Source organism: Pogonomyrmex barbatus, unplaced genomic scaffold, assembly GCF_055798465.1.
Source record: "Pogonomyrmex barbatus isolate J1 unplaced genomic scaffold, ASM5579846v1 scaffold4, whole genome shotgun sequence".
NCBI lineage: Eukaryota > Metazoa > Arthropoda > Insecta > Hymenoptera > Formicidae > Pogonomyrmex > Pogonomyrmex barbatus.
This window is the reverse complement of record NW_028297138.1, coordinates 11,000,072-11,014,837: the sequence shown is the minus strand read 5'-3', so window position 1 is coordinate 11,014,837 and position 14,766 is coordinate 11,000,072. Positions and strand designations below refer to the sequence as shown.

General features: G+C 33.0%; 4 protein-coding genes across 5 annotated transcripts; 1 reads left to right on the top strand and 3 right to left on the bottom strand.

Annotated features, from left to right (window-relative positions):
- Nucleotides 1-83: 83 nt before the first annotated feature.
- cN-IIIB (cytosolic 5'-nucleotidase IIIB) lies at nucleotides 84-2,180 on the bottom strand. Its single transcript, XM_025219810.2, has 5 exons — nucleotides 2,014-2,180; nucleotides 1,839-1,937; nucleotides 1,698-1,767; nucleotides 736-1,319; nucleotides 84-446 (listed from the first exon to the last, which is right to left on the bottom strand). Exons 1-5 carry the CDS (start codon nucleotides 2,038-2,040, stop codon nucleotides 345-347), a joined length of 882 nt encoding a protein of 293 aa, XP_025075595.2. The 5' UTR covers nucleotides 2,041-2,180; the 3' UTR covers nucleotides 84-344.
- Nucleotides 2,181-2,379: 199 nt separating this feature from the next.
- Nucleotides 2,380-7,007, bottom strand: LOC105433070 (uncharacterized). Of its 2 annotated transcripts, XM_089081115.1 has the most exons (8): nucleotides 6,868-7,007; nucleotides 5,737-5,807; nucleotides 5,492-5,614; nucleotides 4,947-5,167; nucleotides 3,994-4,143; nucleotides 3,634-3,895; nucleotides 3,098-3,559; nucleotides 2,380-3,016 (listed from the first exon to the last, which is right to left on the bottom strand). In XM_089081115.1, the coding sequence occupies exons 2-8, from the start codon at nucleotides 5,762-5,764 to the stop codon at nucleotides 2,778-2,780; spliced, it is 1,485 nt and encodes a 494-aa protein (XP_088937241.1). In that variant the 5' UTR covers nucleotides 5,765-5,807; nucleotides 6,868-7,007; the 3' UTR covers nucleotides 2,380-2,777. The 2 variants fall into 2 exon arrangements, with proteins under 2 accessions (XP_088937241.1, XP_088937240.1); XM_089081114.1 differs by having other exon boundaries at nucleotides 5,737-6,985.
- On the top strand, nucleotides 7,006-12,061 carry vib (phosphatidylinositol transfer protein vib). The gene is made up of 6 exons (XM_011648096.3): nucleotides 7,006-7,392; nucleotides 8,120-8,150; nucleotides 8,738-9,001; nucleotides 9,073-9,150; nucleotides 9,218-9,598; nucleotides 9,721-12,061. The coding sequence occupies exons 1-6, from the start codon at nucleotides 7,376-7,378 to the stop codon at nucleotides 9,763-9,765; spliced, it is 816 nt and encodes a 271-aa protein (XP_011646398.1). The 5' UTR covers nucleotides 7,006-7,375; the 3' UTR covers nucleotides 9,766-12,061.
- Arc42 (Activator-recruited cofactor subunit 42) lies at nucleotides 8,651-14,525 on the bottom strand. The gene is made up of 8 exons (XM_011648172.3): nucleotides 14,367-14,525; nucleotides 14,219-14,279; nucleotides 14,045-14,147; nucleotides 13,232-13,899; nucleotides 12,936-13,159; nucleotides 12,184-12,415; nucleotides 9,057-9,372; nucleotides 8,651-8,979 (listed from the first exon to the last, which is right to left on the bottom strand). The coding sequence occupies exons 2-6, from the start codon at nucleotides 14,244-14,246 to the stop codon at nucleotides 12,203-12,205; spliced, it is 1,236 nt and encodes a 411-aa protein (XP_011646474.2). The 5' UTR covers nucleotides 14,247-14,279; nucleotides 14,367-14,525; the 3' UTR covers nucleotides 8,651-8,979; nucleotides 9,057-9,372; nucleotides 12,184-12,202.
- Nucleotides 14,526-14,766: the final 241 nt, after the last annotated feature.

Here is a 14,766-nt window from a genome sequence, read left to right as displayed (position 1 = left end):
ATAGTTGGACATTGCATATTCACATATATGCACAGATTTGTAAACAGTACATTTCTTAACTTTTTAGTAGTACATTTCTTGACTTTTTAGTTGTAAAAAATTAATTTATTTAAAATACACATCTTTAATATTATATATTATTCTTCAGCAAAATGAGCATAGCCTATCTGTGTTACGTAAATACGCCATTTTTAAGAAATATATTTAAGTTAATCTCAGATATGTCAAAAGCAAACAAGTTATTCTCTGTGTTTTGAACGACAGAGCAGTCACATGTGCATGATGTTAACGCTTTTGTAGACATGTACATGTATATACAAAACAAGATATTGCAATAGATGGCATTACAAGATATTTTGCAGTATTTCTATCGGCACCTGCATCGTTTGATCGTCAACAAGAACGATATCAAAATTTTCCATGAACGAGTCTAAACTAGCTTCCACCTAAACAACAAGGAAAAATTAATAGCTATCTGTCAATACTCTGTAGTCAGTTAACATTAAAAGTACCAAATCCTCTGTTTCTACATAAAACATTTTTATTTATATCAAGGATAAGATTTTATAATTTTCTGATTTTAATATTTTACTAGACTAAAAATAATAATTGATGAAAAGCTTGAAAATTCCAAAATTGTATTTTTAATTCAAGAAAAGAGTATTAATTTAAAAAATAGCAATAGCAACGGTTAGAAATGATATTATTACTTTTAGTATTAATCAAAATACTTACATGTTCATAAAGAAAACCAATTTTCAAGACTGTCTTAGTGTCTTTTATTCTCTCTACCATATGAGCGTCACCAATTGTGTCGCCCATTACCAACACATTCTGTTTTTTTTTAAGTACTTGCAGATGATTTTCCTCAAGAGCACACTCATTCTTATTATATACGTGTATGAGTACATTGTTCTTAAATCCATCCAATTGATTTCCATTATACTTAAGAAAGTTGGAAATTACTTTTACATTATCGAAGAGAGCATTGTGATACCTCAATATAGCTTCCACTATATCCCCCAAACCAGCGCTAAATATTATAATTGGCACTTTCTTATTGTATAATTTCTCAAAAAGCTCTTCTGTACCATCGCGTAGTATATTGTCAAATGTTTGTGCTATCTCCTCTAATTCATGAGGATCAAATTCAATACCCTTTAATAAATTATGCGCGGCTGTCATCCAGTCATGCATAGCATTTGCCTTTTCTTTCAAAGGCATATTTGGATTTATTTCTACAGGTCTATACTTATTGTACAGATTTTTAGCTTCGTCCAAATATTGTTGCGGTAGTTGTTTGCACTTCCGAAACATACCTGAAATTACATTTTAATATTAAATTATTATACAGTCTATAAGCTAACTGAAATTAAACATGCAAATTCAATTTTTCTGTTTCAATCCAAGCAGTTATTTAATTTAATATCATTTCTATTAATGTTTATTAATTTTAATCCTTTAATCTATTTTTAATGTTCTTAATTCTTAAAACTAAAAAAATAAATTAAACTGAGATGAAAGTTAATCTATATTGATAGACATAAAAATAGATATAAAAACTCAATTCTTGATAGCTTGCAACTTAAAAAAAGTTAAGCGAACTTAGAAGAAAATAGATTATAATAATAAAGAACTGACACTTCTATCACTTTCTTTGATACAATAAATTACTGATTGCAAATCTGTGTACTTACCGAAGCTACTAAGTACGTGTGTACCGTTTATGTGCTGCTTCGTAACGGTTAAGTCAAAGTCCGTGACCACCTATACAAGTATTATATGTTAAATCAAATGAGAAAATCTTGTAAGAAAAACGAAATGTGGATAAGAAGTACCTGCAGATTATTCGCGCCATCATTCCGAATTGTATTTATCGTCTTCAGAAGCGCGACCTCATCTCTGATATAAACATGCTTCGACTTCAAAACGGGAAACTGCAAAGAAGAATACGTTTCATAATATCATTCGAGGGACATCATGTCCTCAGTCGAACTAGTCGTCGCTACTCACCTCGTTAATCGTGAATTCGTTGCTCATTGTCGTCAGGGGAATCCTGGAGAAAATTCGACAGCGAAATGTTACGCACGTGAAATCGGCGTTTCTCAACTTGCTTCTCCGTGGTTTCCCGTGCCAACGTGCGCCGCACGTTGCTGCAAATCTGACAACCAACCACTAGGGAGTGCTCCATTCGTATTTGTCATACCGGGTGTCTTTTAATATACGATGTCTCCAAACAAGAATATCGAGTCGTTTAATTTTACAATTCTTTGATAAAATTGTTAGGGAAGTGAAAAAATATATTATTATAAATAAAACATGCAAAGTTAATTAATTTATGATTAATATAAGAAAAATAACAAGTCACAATATAAAATCGCCAAGTCAAATAGATTTATTTAGAGATTACATACATATCTATTTTATTTTAGACATATAGTCATATGCATATAGTTATACATTATTTATTAAAATTGATTGTAAATCTGATTACACATATTCTAATATAGTATTGTGTTTAAAATTATTAATAATATATTATCTAATAAATATATAATATATACGTATTTTTAATAAATTTATAATATATACGTAATTTTTATTACATATATATGTATAACTAATATATCTATATGTGTATGTATGTGTGTATTATATGTATATATATATATATATATATATAATACACACGCACATATATAAATGCATAACAAGATTTACAATCGGATTATTACATATTGCAAAAAGATATTTCTTAATTATTATTGTTATTAAGATTATTTTAATATGTCATATATATTATCGATTATTTGTATCTTATTCTGTAGTTCAGGATCAGAGTTTCTTGCAAGATTTATTAAATATTGACTTTCATTGGAATCATGTAAGTTAAGTAACTTTATGAGAGATTGAGAGCTATGATATTTCATGATTTTTAACCAAATAACGTTTAAATATTTTAAAAAAATACAACAGAACTTCTCTAAGTTTACATTTTCTTTTTTTGTATCTGTAACTATTATACATAAATATATTATTAATTAAAGGAAGCATATTATTATATTGAAGATCCACAATGCATTAATAAATTACATACCTGTTTTTAAATTCAACATTATTTTTATCAAAATATGATCCATTATCATTGGGATATAAAATTGGCGACGAAAATACGATAATAAATATATACTTTTAAAAATCACATCAATATTTTGTTTGATTTCTGATTCTAAAGAAAGACTACCTGTTCGTTGATACGGTTTCAATATGACAAACAGAATCTTCAATATATTATATTTCTCTTTTTCCTGATTCTCTTTAAATGTAGTAACTAATGTTTTTTTTATAGTAATCATTATTGATAGCCAATTAGCGATAAACTCTAAATCTTTTTTAAAAATACTTTTTTTATCGCATTTTATTATCTGTAAGCAAGATGTCGTCAATGCGGAAATTAAGTCGTACATCTTAAATATTTGTTCCAAGAAATTGGTTTCCTTATATGTTATCTCAGACATATCTTTAACTAACTTAATCACTGTTTTTATCAATACGAAATCTGTAACGAAAATTTAAAAGATTATTTTTCTCCAAATTAAATTTTTTTATAATATATTACAATAAATTAGTTACCGTTAGTTAATAAGTTCAATATGACAATTATACTATATTCAAAAAATTCACATTTCATCAAATGCTGTTTCCAACATGAATTCTGATTTAATTGGATATTGTTTACTACTAACGTCAAAAATTTCATAAGAGTCAATAATATTGAAACGTTAGTGGTTTTCAATTGGCTCAAGATTATTTTGGTAAATTTATCATTATTGCCTATTAAATCTATTATCTTGTTATACTTGCATATATTGATAATAATATTTAAAATTAATCCCTAAAAATATATTAATATTATTAAAATAATCTTATACAAATTTTCTTTAAAAATAATTGTTGTAATCAGTTATTATGATAAAAATAAACATATCATACAATATATTGTGATCTATTTTTCAGTGAATCCATTATATGTTCCAAGACATCATATCGTATAAGGTACAATGCCACAGATTGTTTGTTGCTCAAAATTAATAAACGATTAAGCTCAGATTCCAATATTTCCAACAAATCGTTTTTATGTGCCTGAAATGAATAGCACTATTTGTAATTCTAAACTATATGTAATTCTAAAATTTTATCAAGAAATTAATAAAAAATAACTCAATAAATAAAAAAATATTTTTAATTCTTATTTAATTCTATTTTTAATACTTCTAGAAATATTCATTTAATATTTATATATTTATTATTTAAGTATATTCATTTTTTAGTATTTAACATCAATATTTTTTTGGTTTTAGTAATATAAAAAATATTTTATATTACTAATTTTTTACTAAATATTTTAGCACTAATGTAATAATTTATTTCTATTATAGCCAATAAATAAGAAATTTCCAAGAAAAGAATACTATACAAATAATTCTTATGACATTGTGGTTTTCAATTATTACATACATACAATGCTTTCGAAAATTAGGAACTGCATGTTTAATTTTATATAAATCTTTCTCAATAAAAATTTATATAATGTGTAACTAATATCAACCTTGAAATATAAAACTGGCAATTAATTTTTAATTTTTATATATTTTATTATTATTATTTATATTATTATATAAAAATTAACTTCCTAATAAAAAATTCTTTATTATAAAATTTGATTTTTTGAATACTAAAAATAATATAATAGTGAAATATTATGTTAAATTATAGTGAAAATGATAATATTTAAAAATATAAATATATGATTTCGAAAGTATAACGTTAGAGATTAATAAAAATTATCAATAAAATCAAGGATAACAAAAGGTTATTCCAAGCAATATCGTTCAGCTCTTTTGTAAATATATACAATGATTATTGTATCTATTGCAAATAGTCACCTGAATAATACGCATTGCCAATTTGTCTATATAATTTAATGTATCAATATCAAGCTGATTAGAAGGATTATCTAAATCTTCGCAAGTACATATATAACCATTTTCCATATCAAACTTTATGTTGAAATGTTCGTAGAATTTATTAGTATAGTTTTTGCACCATTTGCAATAAATTTCCTCCAATATTACACTATTGCTGTCCGTTTCCCAATCCAATTCCTCTGAAAAAGGTTTTGTATTAAAACTTTTATTATATTTTTAGTGTAAAAAATCTCAAATTTTACTGCAGAGCAGTACAATTAATATTTTACAATCATAATAATTACAATAAAAATTTTTATTTTGCAAGAATTAATTAATCTCTTATATCTGTAAATATATATATTTGTAATTATGTATTTATATTATTAATCTTCAAGAATGAAATACTGATGTTAAAAATGTCAAAATTCTTGAGATTTTTGATATCGAACTTCAAATATTAAGACATTGTGAGATTTCGTCCATTTCGTAATCAGAATCTATAGTCATATCATCAATTTTACCAATCAATTCTGTCATCGGTGTTACAATAGCATCCACTGCAATTTTCTCCATATATTCTGGAATATCCTCATTATTGCTATTGTAAGAGAATTCATCCGATTGTTGCGTCTCGTCATCAGCAACTAAAATTGAAAATCTTTTTAGTAAGCAGTGAAAGATGATGATTGTGAAAATTATTTCACAAGTGCGATACAAAGTTATTGAATTCTGTGATTTTGCAATAATTTTGCTTGTTAAAGCATACCTGATTGAGGGCTTTGTACTTGATTCATGTTTTATTAAAATCGATTCTCTTCTGAAAGACCGAATCTCTTACTGTAATATCAACGAACGAGATTCAAAAACTATGCTAATCAAGGATATGAACAATAACAAACTGGATGTTCAAAAAAACCCGCTCAACATTAAGTGCGTTTTATATGGACACCGACGAGGTATCTTACATGATCGATTTGCTAATTGCGAGTAAAATCGGAGAAATCATAAGAGAAAAAAAGACAGAGTTGATTCGCATCGAGTCAAATCAGCAAATCGAAAACGCTACTAAGCGTATTTAAATTGCTGATTCCGAATCGAGTTGGAACATGAGAGAAAAAGAGACGGAAGTAAAAGCGAGAGAATAAAAAGTGACAGAATTGACTCAAATCAAATCAAAACATGAAAGAAAGAGAGAAAAATGTGAGAAAATAAAAACAGAAATGACAAGTCGTTATTAAATAAGATCGACCAATGACGTAACAGTGTTCGCTCTCTAGCGTGAAGTTAAACAATTAATGAAGAATGTGCGATAAGGAGCCATGTGCTACTCTCCTTCTCTTTTTTCTCTGCACATAAACATTGATTGGCAAGAAAAGTGTATATCGTATTTCTCTCTTTTCAATCAACGCTTTTATTTGAGAAAAAATAATACTATAATTTTTTCATTCGTAAAAAAATGATTTTCTGTTCTCAATTTTTTCATATTCAATTCCTTATTTCCGTTCATTTGTGTCCGACTTTTGGATGCATATATCGCTGGGTTGATCTTGATATCATTTTTAATTTTATTTCATATTTTTATCGCCTTTTCCTCGAAGCGAAGTTTATTTGACATCCTAAGAACTCGCCTTTAATGCGCGTCAGGATGTCCAACGTCGTTTCCCCCACGTCTAAAAAGCACGACACCTGCTGCAAGGCATACATATTTTGAAAATCTTTGAATTTGCATCGCATAGACGCCAATGGAAAAAAAAAGGAGGAAATAGAAATCGCCCATACTACGTAATGATTCGATTGCATTATAAATTTCGAAAGACGTGTTCTCCTCGCAAATCGCACAAACGCAAAGAGAACACGCGCTCGCACTGGCAACCGGCAATACGCACGCGCGCCTAACCTCTCGATGGAATGACGTCAGCGGCAAAGTACGGCCGTAGGGCGAGGAGTGGAGTGGAGATATCGGACGATCTGTCGACGGGGCGGCCGCGGGTGCCAGGGGAAAGGGGGAAAGTGCGGAGTCGACACGTGTGCGCGGGCGCGCGCAAGTGTGTGTGGCTCTTTCGGCACGGCCGTGGCGGTGCGGTTGCTGGTGCTGCTGCTGGTGCTGGTGCGCTGCTGCTGGTGGTGCGGACGGTGGAGTGATCGGAACGGTCTGGCCGGAGTGTGTCAGTCGGTTGACGAGTCCTGTCGGTGTTGCTCGTACTTTGCGGGTGTATGACACTGCGACGGCAGCGGCGAGCCGATACCGAGCCGATAGCGCAAGTCGTGAGTCCGATTGGTGGCCGACGAGGAGAGGGTGCGGTGTCGGTGGGTCTGCTATTCCATTCCATCGTCGTCGTCGTCGTCGTCGTCGTCGACGGCGGGTCTACTGATCGCGCGCCACTGGTCCATGTGCTCTGACTAAAATGCTCATCAAGGAATAGTAAGTGCAGCGCGGGATAAAGAGGGATTAGGCAGGTAGAAGGGAGGGAGGGAAAGAGAGGAGGACGGCGGATGACGGATCCGACTGCATGAAGCGGGAGCTGTCGAGGTGCGCACACGGCGCGGACGCGAACGTTCGAAATTCGCTCATCGCCTTGACCTGCAAAGGCCCAGCGCAGGGAAATTCAAAGCCGGACGACGTGAGGGGCGCGACGGTTGCTGATTTTTACGGCGGCCTTTCAGAATGAAAAAGGGAAGAAAGGGGTTGAAAGAAGAGAGGATGAAGAGCGAGAGTGATGGAAAGAGAGAGAAGGGATGGTGGCCCTCATCCCTTACCGCATGATTCCGCGCTGATTGCACTTTCTACACTTTGTACTTTTCTCTCTCTCTCTCTCTCTCTCTCACTTCTCATCAAAGTCCGAGCAAACGGATTCCTGTAATATGAGAAAAGTGCAGTCGATATCTCGACCTTCAGGCTCCCTCGGCGCTGGTTACTGTATATGACAGATCGACTTGAAATCAATCGTAAATCTCGGGACTTTATTAGTCAACTTTGATATAATTAAAATCGGCTTGGCGATACACGCATCTCGCGGCATCGCGTGCTTACTGTCCTGCGATTCAAGGACATGCTCGCGTTACGATTTCCTTCACCTTCTTCCTACCTCCTTCCTACCTCCTTCGTCTGATCTGTAACGCTGACATAATTCGTCATTTTTCTGTTGCAGCCGTGTCACTCTGCCCCTCACAGTGGAAGAGGTACGTGTCTGATTTGTCAAAACCTTCACGACTCACCTGGATTTTAGATTGCAAAAAAAAAAGACAATTGAAATTAGATCCTTGGCATTGCCGTGCAATCATGAAAATTCGCCAATCATCTAATTATCCCCTACATAACATATATACCTGTCTGAATGTACTTACGTAGAGTTACTTGCATAAACAATAATGCGTTTGTAATTAGAAGCTTTTTTTATCATATACATTGATTTCTTCGTTATTATCTAACTATAGATTATGTTTCTATTTTTTTTCTATTCATTATCTGTTTATTACTGAGATAATAAAATGATGTCTACGAGATATTTTAATAGAGATAATTTATGATTATTATATGTAGTGGTATCTAGAAGTAGATATAGAATCTATGATAGCCTCTTAAGATCTTTTCTTTTTTTATATCCCAGATTGACAAATCATAATAATAAATGAGGAAGAATGAATAAAACTTCAATCAAAAAACAGGTCAAAGAACAAAGTAGCTCCTGCCTAGATTATATAATATCTCTTAATCTGCCTTACAAATTATTAGGTATTTATATATTTTTCTCTTTTTTAATTAACAGTATCAAGTAGCTCAACTGTACTCTGTAGCAGAGGCTAGTAAAAATAATACAGGTGGCGGAGAAGGCATTGAAGTATTGAAGAATGAGCCGTTTACGGATTATCCGTTGCTCGGTGGAAAGTATTCATCAGGCCAATATACATATAAGATTTATCATTTAGCTAGTAAAGTGCCTGGTTTTATTCGCATGTTACTGCCAAAGAACTCGTTGGAGATCCATGAAGAGGCTTGGAACGCTTATCCCTATTGTAAAACAGTTATAACTGTAAGTGTGACGCGTATATGCAAAATTTATGTATGAATATATTCGTAAACGTTACCTTGATCTTTTCGCAGAATCCAGGGTATATGAAGGACAATTTCGTGATCATGATAGAATCCTTTCATATTGGTGACGTCGGTAATCAGCATAATGTAAGTTCCGCTACGAAATTTGATGAATAATTCTTCATCATTTACATGTGTTTTTTTCTACAAACAGGTACACGAATTGCCACCTGATAAGCTTAAGATCAGAGAGGTAGTGCACATAGACATCGCCAACGATCCGGTTGCTAGTGCCGATTACAAGGAGGACGAGGATCCGTCTAAATTCAAGTCCCAGAAGACGGGACGGGGTCCCCTTGTCGGGAAAGACTGGAAAAATAATGTTCAACCTGTGATGACGTGCTACAAGCTAGTCACTTGTGAATTCAAATGGTTCGGTCTGCAGACCCGTGTCGAAGGATTCATTCAGAAAGCGGAACGACGCCTCTTTACCAATTTCCACAGGCAAGTGTTCTGCTGGATAGATCGTTGGTACGGCTTAACCATGGAGGATATTAGAGCAATCGAAGACAATACGAAAGAAGAATTAGACAGGGTAAGGCACGCTTTTTTCAAACTTATTCAATTGTCTTGTCTTTGTTTTGAATTTCCTACATTTCTATCAAAAGTCAAAAATTTTAACGTTTTCTGAAACGTTCTTTATGTGTTCAATTGCAGCAAAGACATCAAGGTGAAGTACGGGGTATGCGAGCTGAAGATTGAGGCTTCGATAGCTTCTATTATGAACGATTAAATCAATTTCCTTATACATGTCAACACAGATACAGACGCATACCTACAGATGTACACCCTGTTACGCTCTGTCATAGACGATTCCACAGAATATGGACGATTTCTGGAATTTACGTGTCTAGATTCAGTGTCTATTACAAATTACTTACAATTTTAATTTATTTTACATTTACAAGCGTTTTAGATAAATGTATCTACAGTCAAAGATTATTATAATGTAGTTATTATAAAAAGAAAAAAAAAAAAGAAAGACAAAATGGAAAAGAATCAGAATCGTCTGGTTCTTTTGTTTAATGCATAATTACGAAGGAGAATTTGGTTTCGTGAGAAACGTTATATAGATAAAAAATTATAATTACTTAACAGCAGTTCGTAGTTCGATAATAATAGATATTGAAGTTCGTTAACAAACGACAAAATGCTTGCTGCAAAGTACATAAAAGATAAAAACAAAGGAAATATGTGATTTAACATCGCGAATTTGATCGTAGTTAAATAGTTAAAAAATTCCACAGTTTAATATATTAATGTATAATTGAAAATCTCTAAATGTTGCATATTAATGCTCTGTATTTCGAACTATTATTTCAATCGAAAGTGTGATGTACTAGATCGTGTATTTTCGGAAGAGAGCTCAAGAGTATTTTCTCAATTTTGCGAAAGTGTACATGTGAGGAAATTTGATTCGAAGAAAGTTCTAAGAATTTTAAATGTATATTTATATAGTTATTTCTGCTGGATCTTTTTCAAGATTCCAAAAGGCAAGGTACTACGATAGATTCAAATCTACAATGTTCCTCTATTCTTTCAGTCCGTTCGTTATCGACGAGCGCGAGACGTGTACATGTATCTATCCCCTTAAAGAGTTAGGACCAAACTGATGGATTTTTTAATTATACTGCGATGCTCTAACAGTAACGTATTAACATATTACACTATCTAAATTGTTTACTGCGAACAGGGGAGGCGATGTATTCTATGTAAAGTGCTCATACTGATATACATATACACACATATGTAGAGAAAAGCAAAGTTTAGACTATTTCAATATTGGTGACAGCGGGTGAACGACGAAAGGGTGCGTTATTGTATATATATATATAAAAAGAAAGAAAAATAAGGCATACACACACAATGAAAAATTCAAATTCAAGTTATATACATAATGTTTCTTTGCATTCCAATGGATCTCTGAGTACAACCGATAAAGTATTCTGGAACGCTGCTCGTAATCCATTACAGGCCATTACGATCACCTTTAAACTTTAAAACTTTCTTCGATATGTTATATTGCATCGACAAAAGTACCGTGACAAAAGATAATTATGTAACTGTGTTTTATTCACTGAAAAAAAAAAAAAAAAAGAATAAAACTCATTATACACAGGATACCTTGAAGCTTATTTTGAACACGATCACATTTTCATTAAATCGAATCCCCTGACGAAATGAGAGTAAATGTCTTTTAATGGGTTAGACACTAATGTGCAATCGCAGCAGCGTTCTCATCTAGCGATAGGATCTCTAATTAAATATACAAAGATTGAAAACGGTAACGAAGTATATAATTTAACTGTCATTTGCACAAAGTAAATGTATTCTCTATATTCTCGTTGGAAGGAATAGGCATGTAGTCTAAGATAGCTTTATCTTCGTATTCATGTACGAATATGGTAATACGAACTGGTGGTATGATGATGCACATGTATTTATACTCAATGTACTAGACACGCAACGAGAAAGAGAGAAAACCAGGCACATGTTTATTCGCCATTTTATTGACGAGAGAAAATCGATCAAAATAAGACACATCCGTGTCGTTCAAACAAGCTCGTAACTTAAATGGAATCCGCCTTTGTTCCACGACTGCGTCGTCCGTTTTGTTAGATATGAGAATTTCCACACTTGTATGTACGCGGGTTCATATTACACCTGTTATCTTACGATAATAGTTACTTAAATAGATAGGCTCTATCTAGCTGTTTCTAGATATATGACAAGCAGGGTAGACAAGAGTCGTGGATAGAAAAAGAAGGAGAGGAAAAAACAATTCCCTATCGCTGCCAAAGGGCTAAACAGTAAAATACCAATTGTGTATGTGTATATATGTATATATGCACGTGTATATGCGTTTCTTTTTCTTGCATACATACGTATATACATATATTTATATGTATGTGTGTGTGTGTGTGTATGTGTGTATGCTCTCGATTCAGTCAAGTATTTAGTCCAGAGTTAATAAAATTAAAAGGCATAGTATATGAAATTTATTTCGACTTTACTTTCCGTATAAAAATATAATTAACTATATATATATAGATGCAAATCGTACAAAATATATTTTGCTCTCTCTTTGGATAAAAGAAAGATATTGAAGGATTATCTTACGTGCGTGAGTTATGCGATCTCAATTGAGATTGTACTCCTTGATAAGATTCCCGGTGATCACAAGTCTCTGGATCTCCGACGTGCCTTCGTAGATTTCCGTGATACGTGCATCTCTGTAATAACGTTCCGCCGGCATGTCCGACACGTATCCCATCCCTCCTAGAATCTGTATGCACTGATGAGCGCAGAAGGTAGCAGTTTCCGATGCGGACAATTTGGCCATAGCGGCTTCCTAATGAATAAGAAATTACTTTGGCAATAAGTGAAGACTCAACAAAAGTCAGATTGCTGGTGGGTGCGCAAAAATTTCAATATCTTTCGCATTCTCCTTAGTTTGCAAATACATTTAGCAAAACAGTCGTAACGTACATTAATATAAATCTTAATATCTTAATATCTGCAATCTGACTCTTAGATCTTTTACTTGAAATTTTATGCTCGTTTATTCTTTCTGTGAAAATTATCTCATTTTTTTATTTAAAGTAATTTTATTTTATCTGCTATCCTAGTGAATTGGATCCGAGAAAAGCTTAAATTATCGTAACTACTTCTGAAAATTTGTATGCATTTCATGGAATCATGACAATTCGCCGTATTCGATAAGATATATAAAATGTAATTAATAAAAAAATATATATTGAATAAGATTAAAGTCATATTATATACGCGATAAGGAACGTTATTTTGAGTAAACATTCTAGTAGAATGAATTTATAAGAACCAATATTTATATTATTTTAAATATAACGCACCTTCGTGTACGGTTTACCGCTATCCTTAAGTTTAGCCGCTCGCCACGTCAATAACCTCGAGCTTTCTAATTTCAGAGCCATATCGGCAATCTTTTGTTGGATTGCCTGCAGCTTGATGATTGATTGATTAAAGGCTTGGCGTTTAGTCGCGTAATCTATTGCACAATCCAAGGATGCCTGAGCTATACCTAACGCTTGTCCAGCGATTCCTATTCTACCAGCGTCTACAGGAAGAATTGTGTTATATCAAATAATTATGATCTATATTAAAATTTGCATAGATGATTGACGCATACCTAAAGTTGTCATCGCAATCTTGAAGCCCATTCCTGGCTGACCAAGGATTCTATTTTGTGGTATTTGACAGTCTTCGAAAATCAAAGAACAAGTGCTACTGCCTCGTATACCTAATTTGTCTTCCTTTTTGCCTAAGCTTAAACCAGGTGTCGGACTGTCAACCAAGAACGCACTTATACCTTTGTGCTTCTTGGACTTGTCGGTTGTCGCGAAGAGAACTATTGCACTGGCTTCAAATGCATTTGTTATCCACGCTTTGGTACCATTTAATGTATAAACATTGCCATCCATCTTGGCAGTAGTAGATGCGGCACCAGCATCAGAGCCATTGCCAGGTTCGCTGAGAGCAAAACAGCCGATTTTCTCGCCATAGACAAAGGGAGTAATATATTCTTCTTTCTGCTTATCATTTCCAAACGTATCTATAGGACCCAAGTAGAGAGAATTTTGCACACTCATTATAACTCCAGCGCTCGCGCAACCTCTAGAGATTTCTTCCATGGCTATAGCATAGGCTAGATAGTCCAGTCCTGTACCGCCTAGTGCTTCAGGGACACATAAACCCATGAGACCTAGCTCACCCATTTTCTTGATTTGTTCCTTTGGGAAAAGATGCTTCTTGTCAATTTCTGTCGCGATAGGCTTTAATTCCTGCTCGGCAAAATCCCTGCGATTACAAATCTTAGTAAGCAAAGTTGATAAATTGAATATTTGATTTTATCTAATATATTGATTATATATAATTCATGAATATGATATATTAATATTAAAACATGTGAATATAATTTGTTGTCCACTTGATACTGTAATACCTGCATGTTTTGTACAGCATCTGATGTGTGTCTGGCAACATAGAAAGCGAGGCAAAATGTCGGCTGACAATAGATGCACCTTTTGATACATTATGGATATTTGCTGCAATCGATATTCGATAATAACGTAATTAATTCCTGATATTACTCAATTAAAAAATGCACGATACTCACCAAGTAATCTTAAGCACTGCATTGCCATTGTTGTCTGTCGCTGACGTTCAACTGGTGGAGCCTGTGAAGCAGGTAGAAATAAACGAATGCGACATTTTGAACTTTGACCCGAAAATACGTCACAATTGCATAATAAGATATATCTTACTGTATATTGATATCTATACTAAATTATTAAAATATTATTAATAACTGTTAGCGTGTCATCATTCAACATATTTCTCTGTATGTTTACGAGCGTAGTAAAGCTGTAAATCAGTTGCTGATCGCTGTGGAATCTACCTATCACCGGCCGATAAAGTTGATATACGGAATCAAACTTAGAGATAGAGAACACTTCAAATATGGAAGGCGACTTTAGCGAAACGAGGAAATTCGAACTTGAGATTACGAATAAGCAAACAACATTAATGGAACTATCAGCAAGCAAAGTTAGAAATATATATCGAAAGCATATTTATATATCATGACTTAGTTGATCTCTCTGCTTTGATATTTTAGAAAAATATTGTCCTAAAATATATATAATTGCAATGGTAAAAAAAAAA

Coding starts and splice junctions, on each gene's coding strand:
- cN-IIIB (XM_025219810.2), bottom strand. CDS start 2,040: ATGAGCAACGAATTCACGATTAACGAG. Junction 1,768..1,838: donor ATGGCGCGAATAATCTGCAG/GTACTTCTTATC, acceptor ATACTTGTATAG/GTGGTCACGGACTTTGACTT. Junction 447..735: donor TTGGTTTTCTTTATGAACAT/GTAAGTATTTTG, acceptor CTTGTTGTTTAG/GTGGAAGCTAGTTTAGACTC.
- LOC105433070 (XM_089081115.1), bottom strand. CDS start 5,764: ATGAATCAAGTACAAAGCCCTCAATCAG. Junction 5,615..5,736: donor AGTACAAAGCCCTCAATCAG/GTATGCTTTAAC, acceptor TTTCAATTTTAG/TTGCTGATGACGAGACGCAA. Junction 3,560..3,633: donor ATTGAACTTATTAACTAACG/GTAACTAATTTA, acceptor TTTTCGTTACAG/ATTTCGTATTGATAAAAACA.
- vib (XM_011648096.3), top strand. Junction 8,151..8,737: donor TGCCCCTCACAGTGGAAGAG/GTACGTGTCTGA, acceptor TTTAATTAACAG/TATCAAGTAGCTCAACTGTA. Junction 9,151..9,217: donor ACGTCGGTAATCAGCATAAT/GTAAGTTCCGCT, acceptor TTCTACAAACAG/GTACACGAATTGCCACCTGA.
- Arc42 (XM_011648172.3), bottom strand. CDS start 14,246: ATGGCAATGCAGTGCTTAAGATTACTTG. Junction 14,148..14,218: donor GCAGTGCTTAAGATTACTTG/GTGAGTATCGTG, acceptor TATCGATTGCAG/CAAATATCCATAATGTATCA. Junction 13,160..13,231: donor GATTGCGATGACAACTTTAG/GTATGCGTCAAT, acceptor TTCTTCCTGTAG/ACGCTGGTAGAATAGGAATC.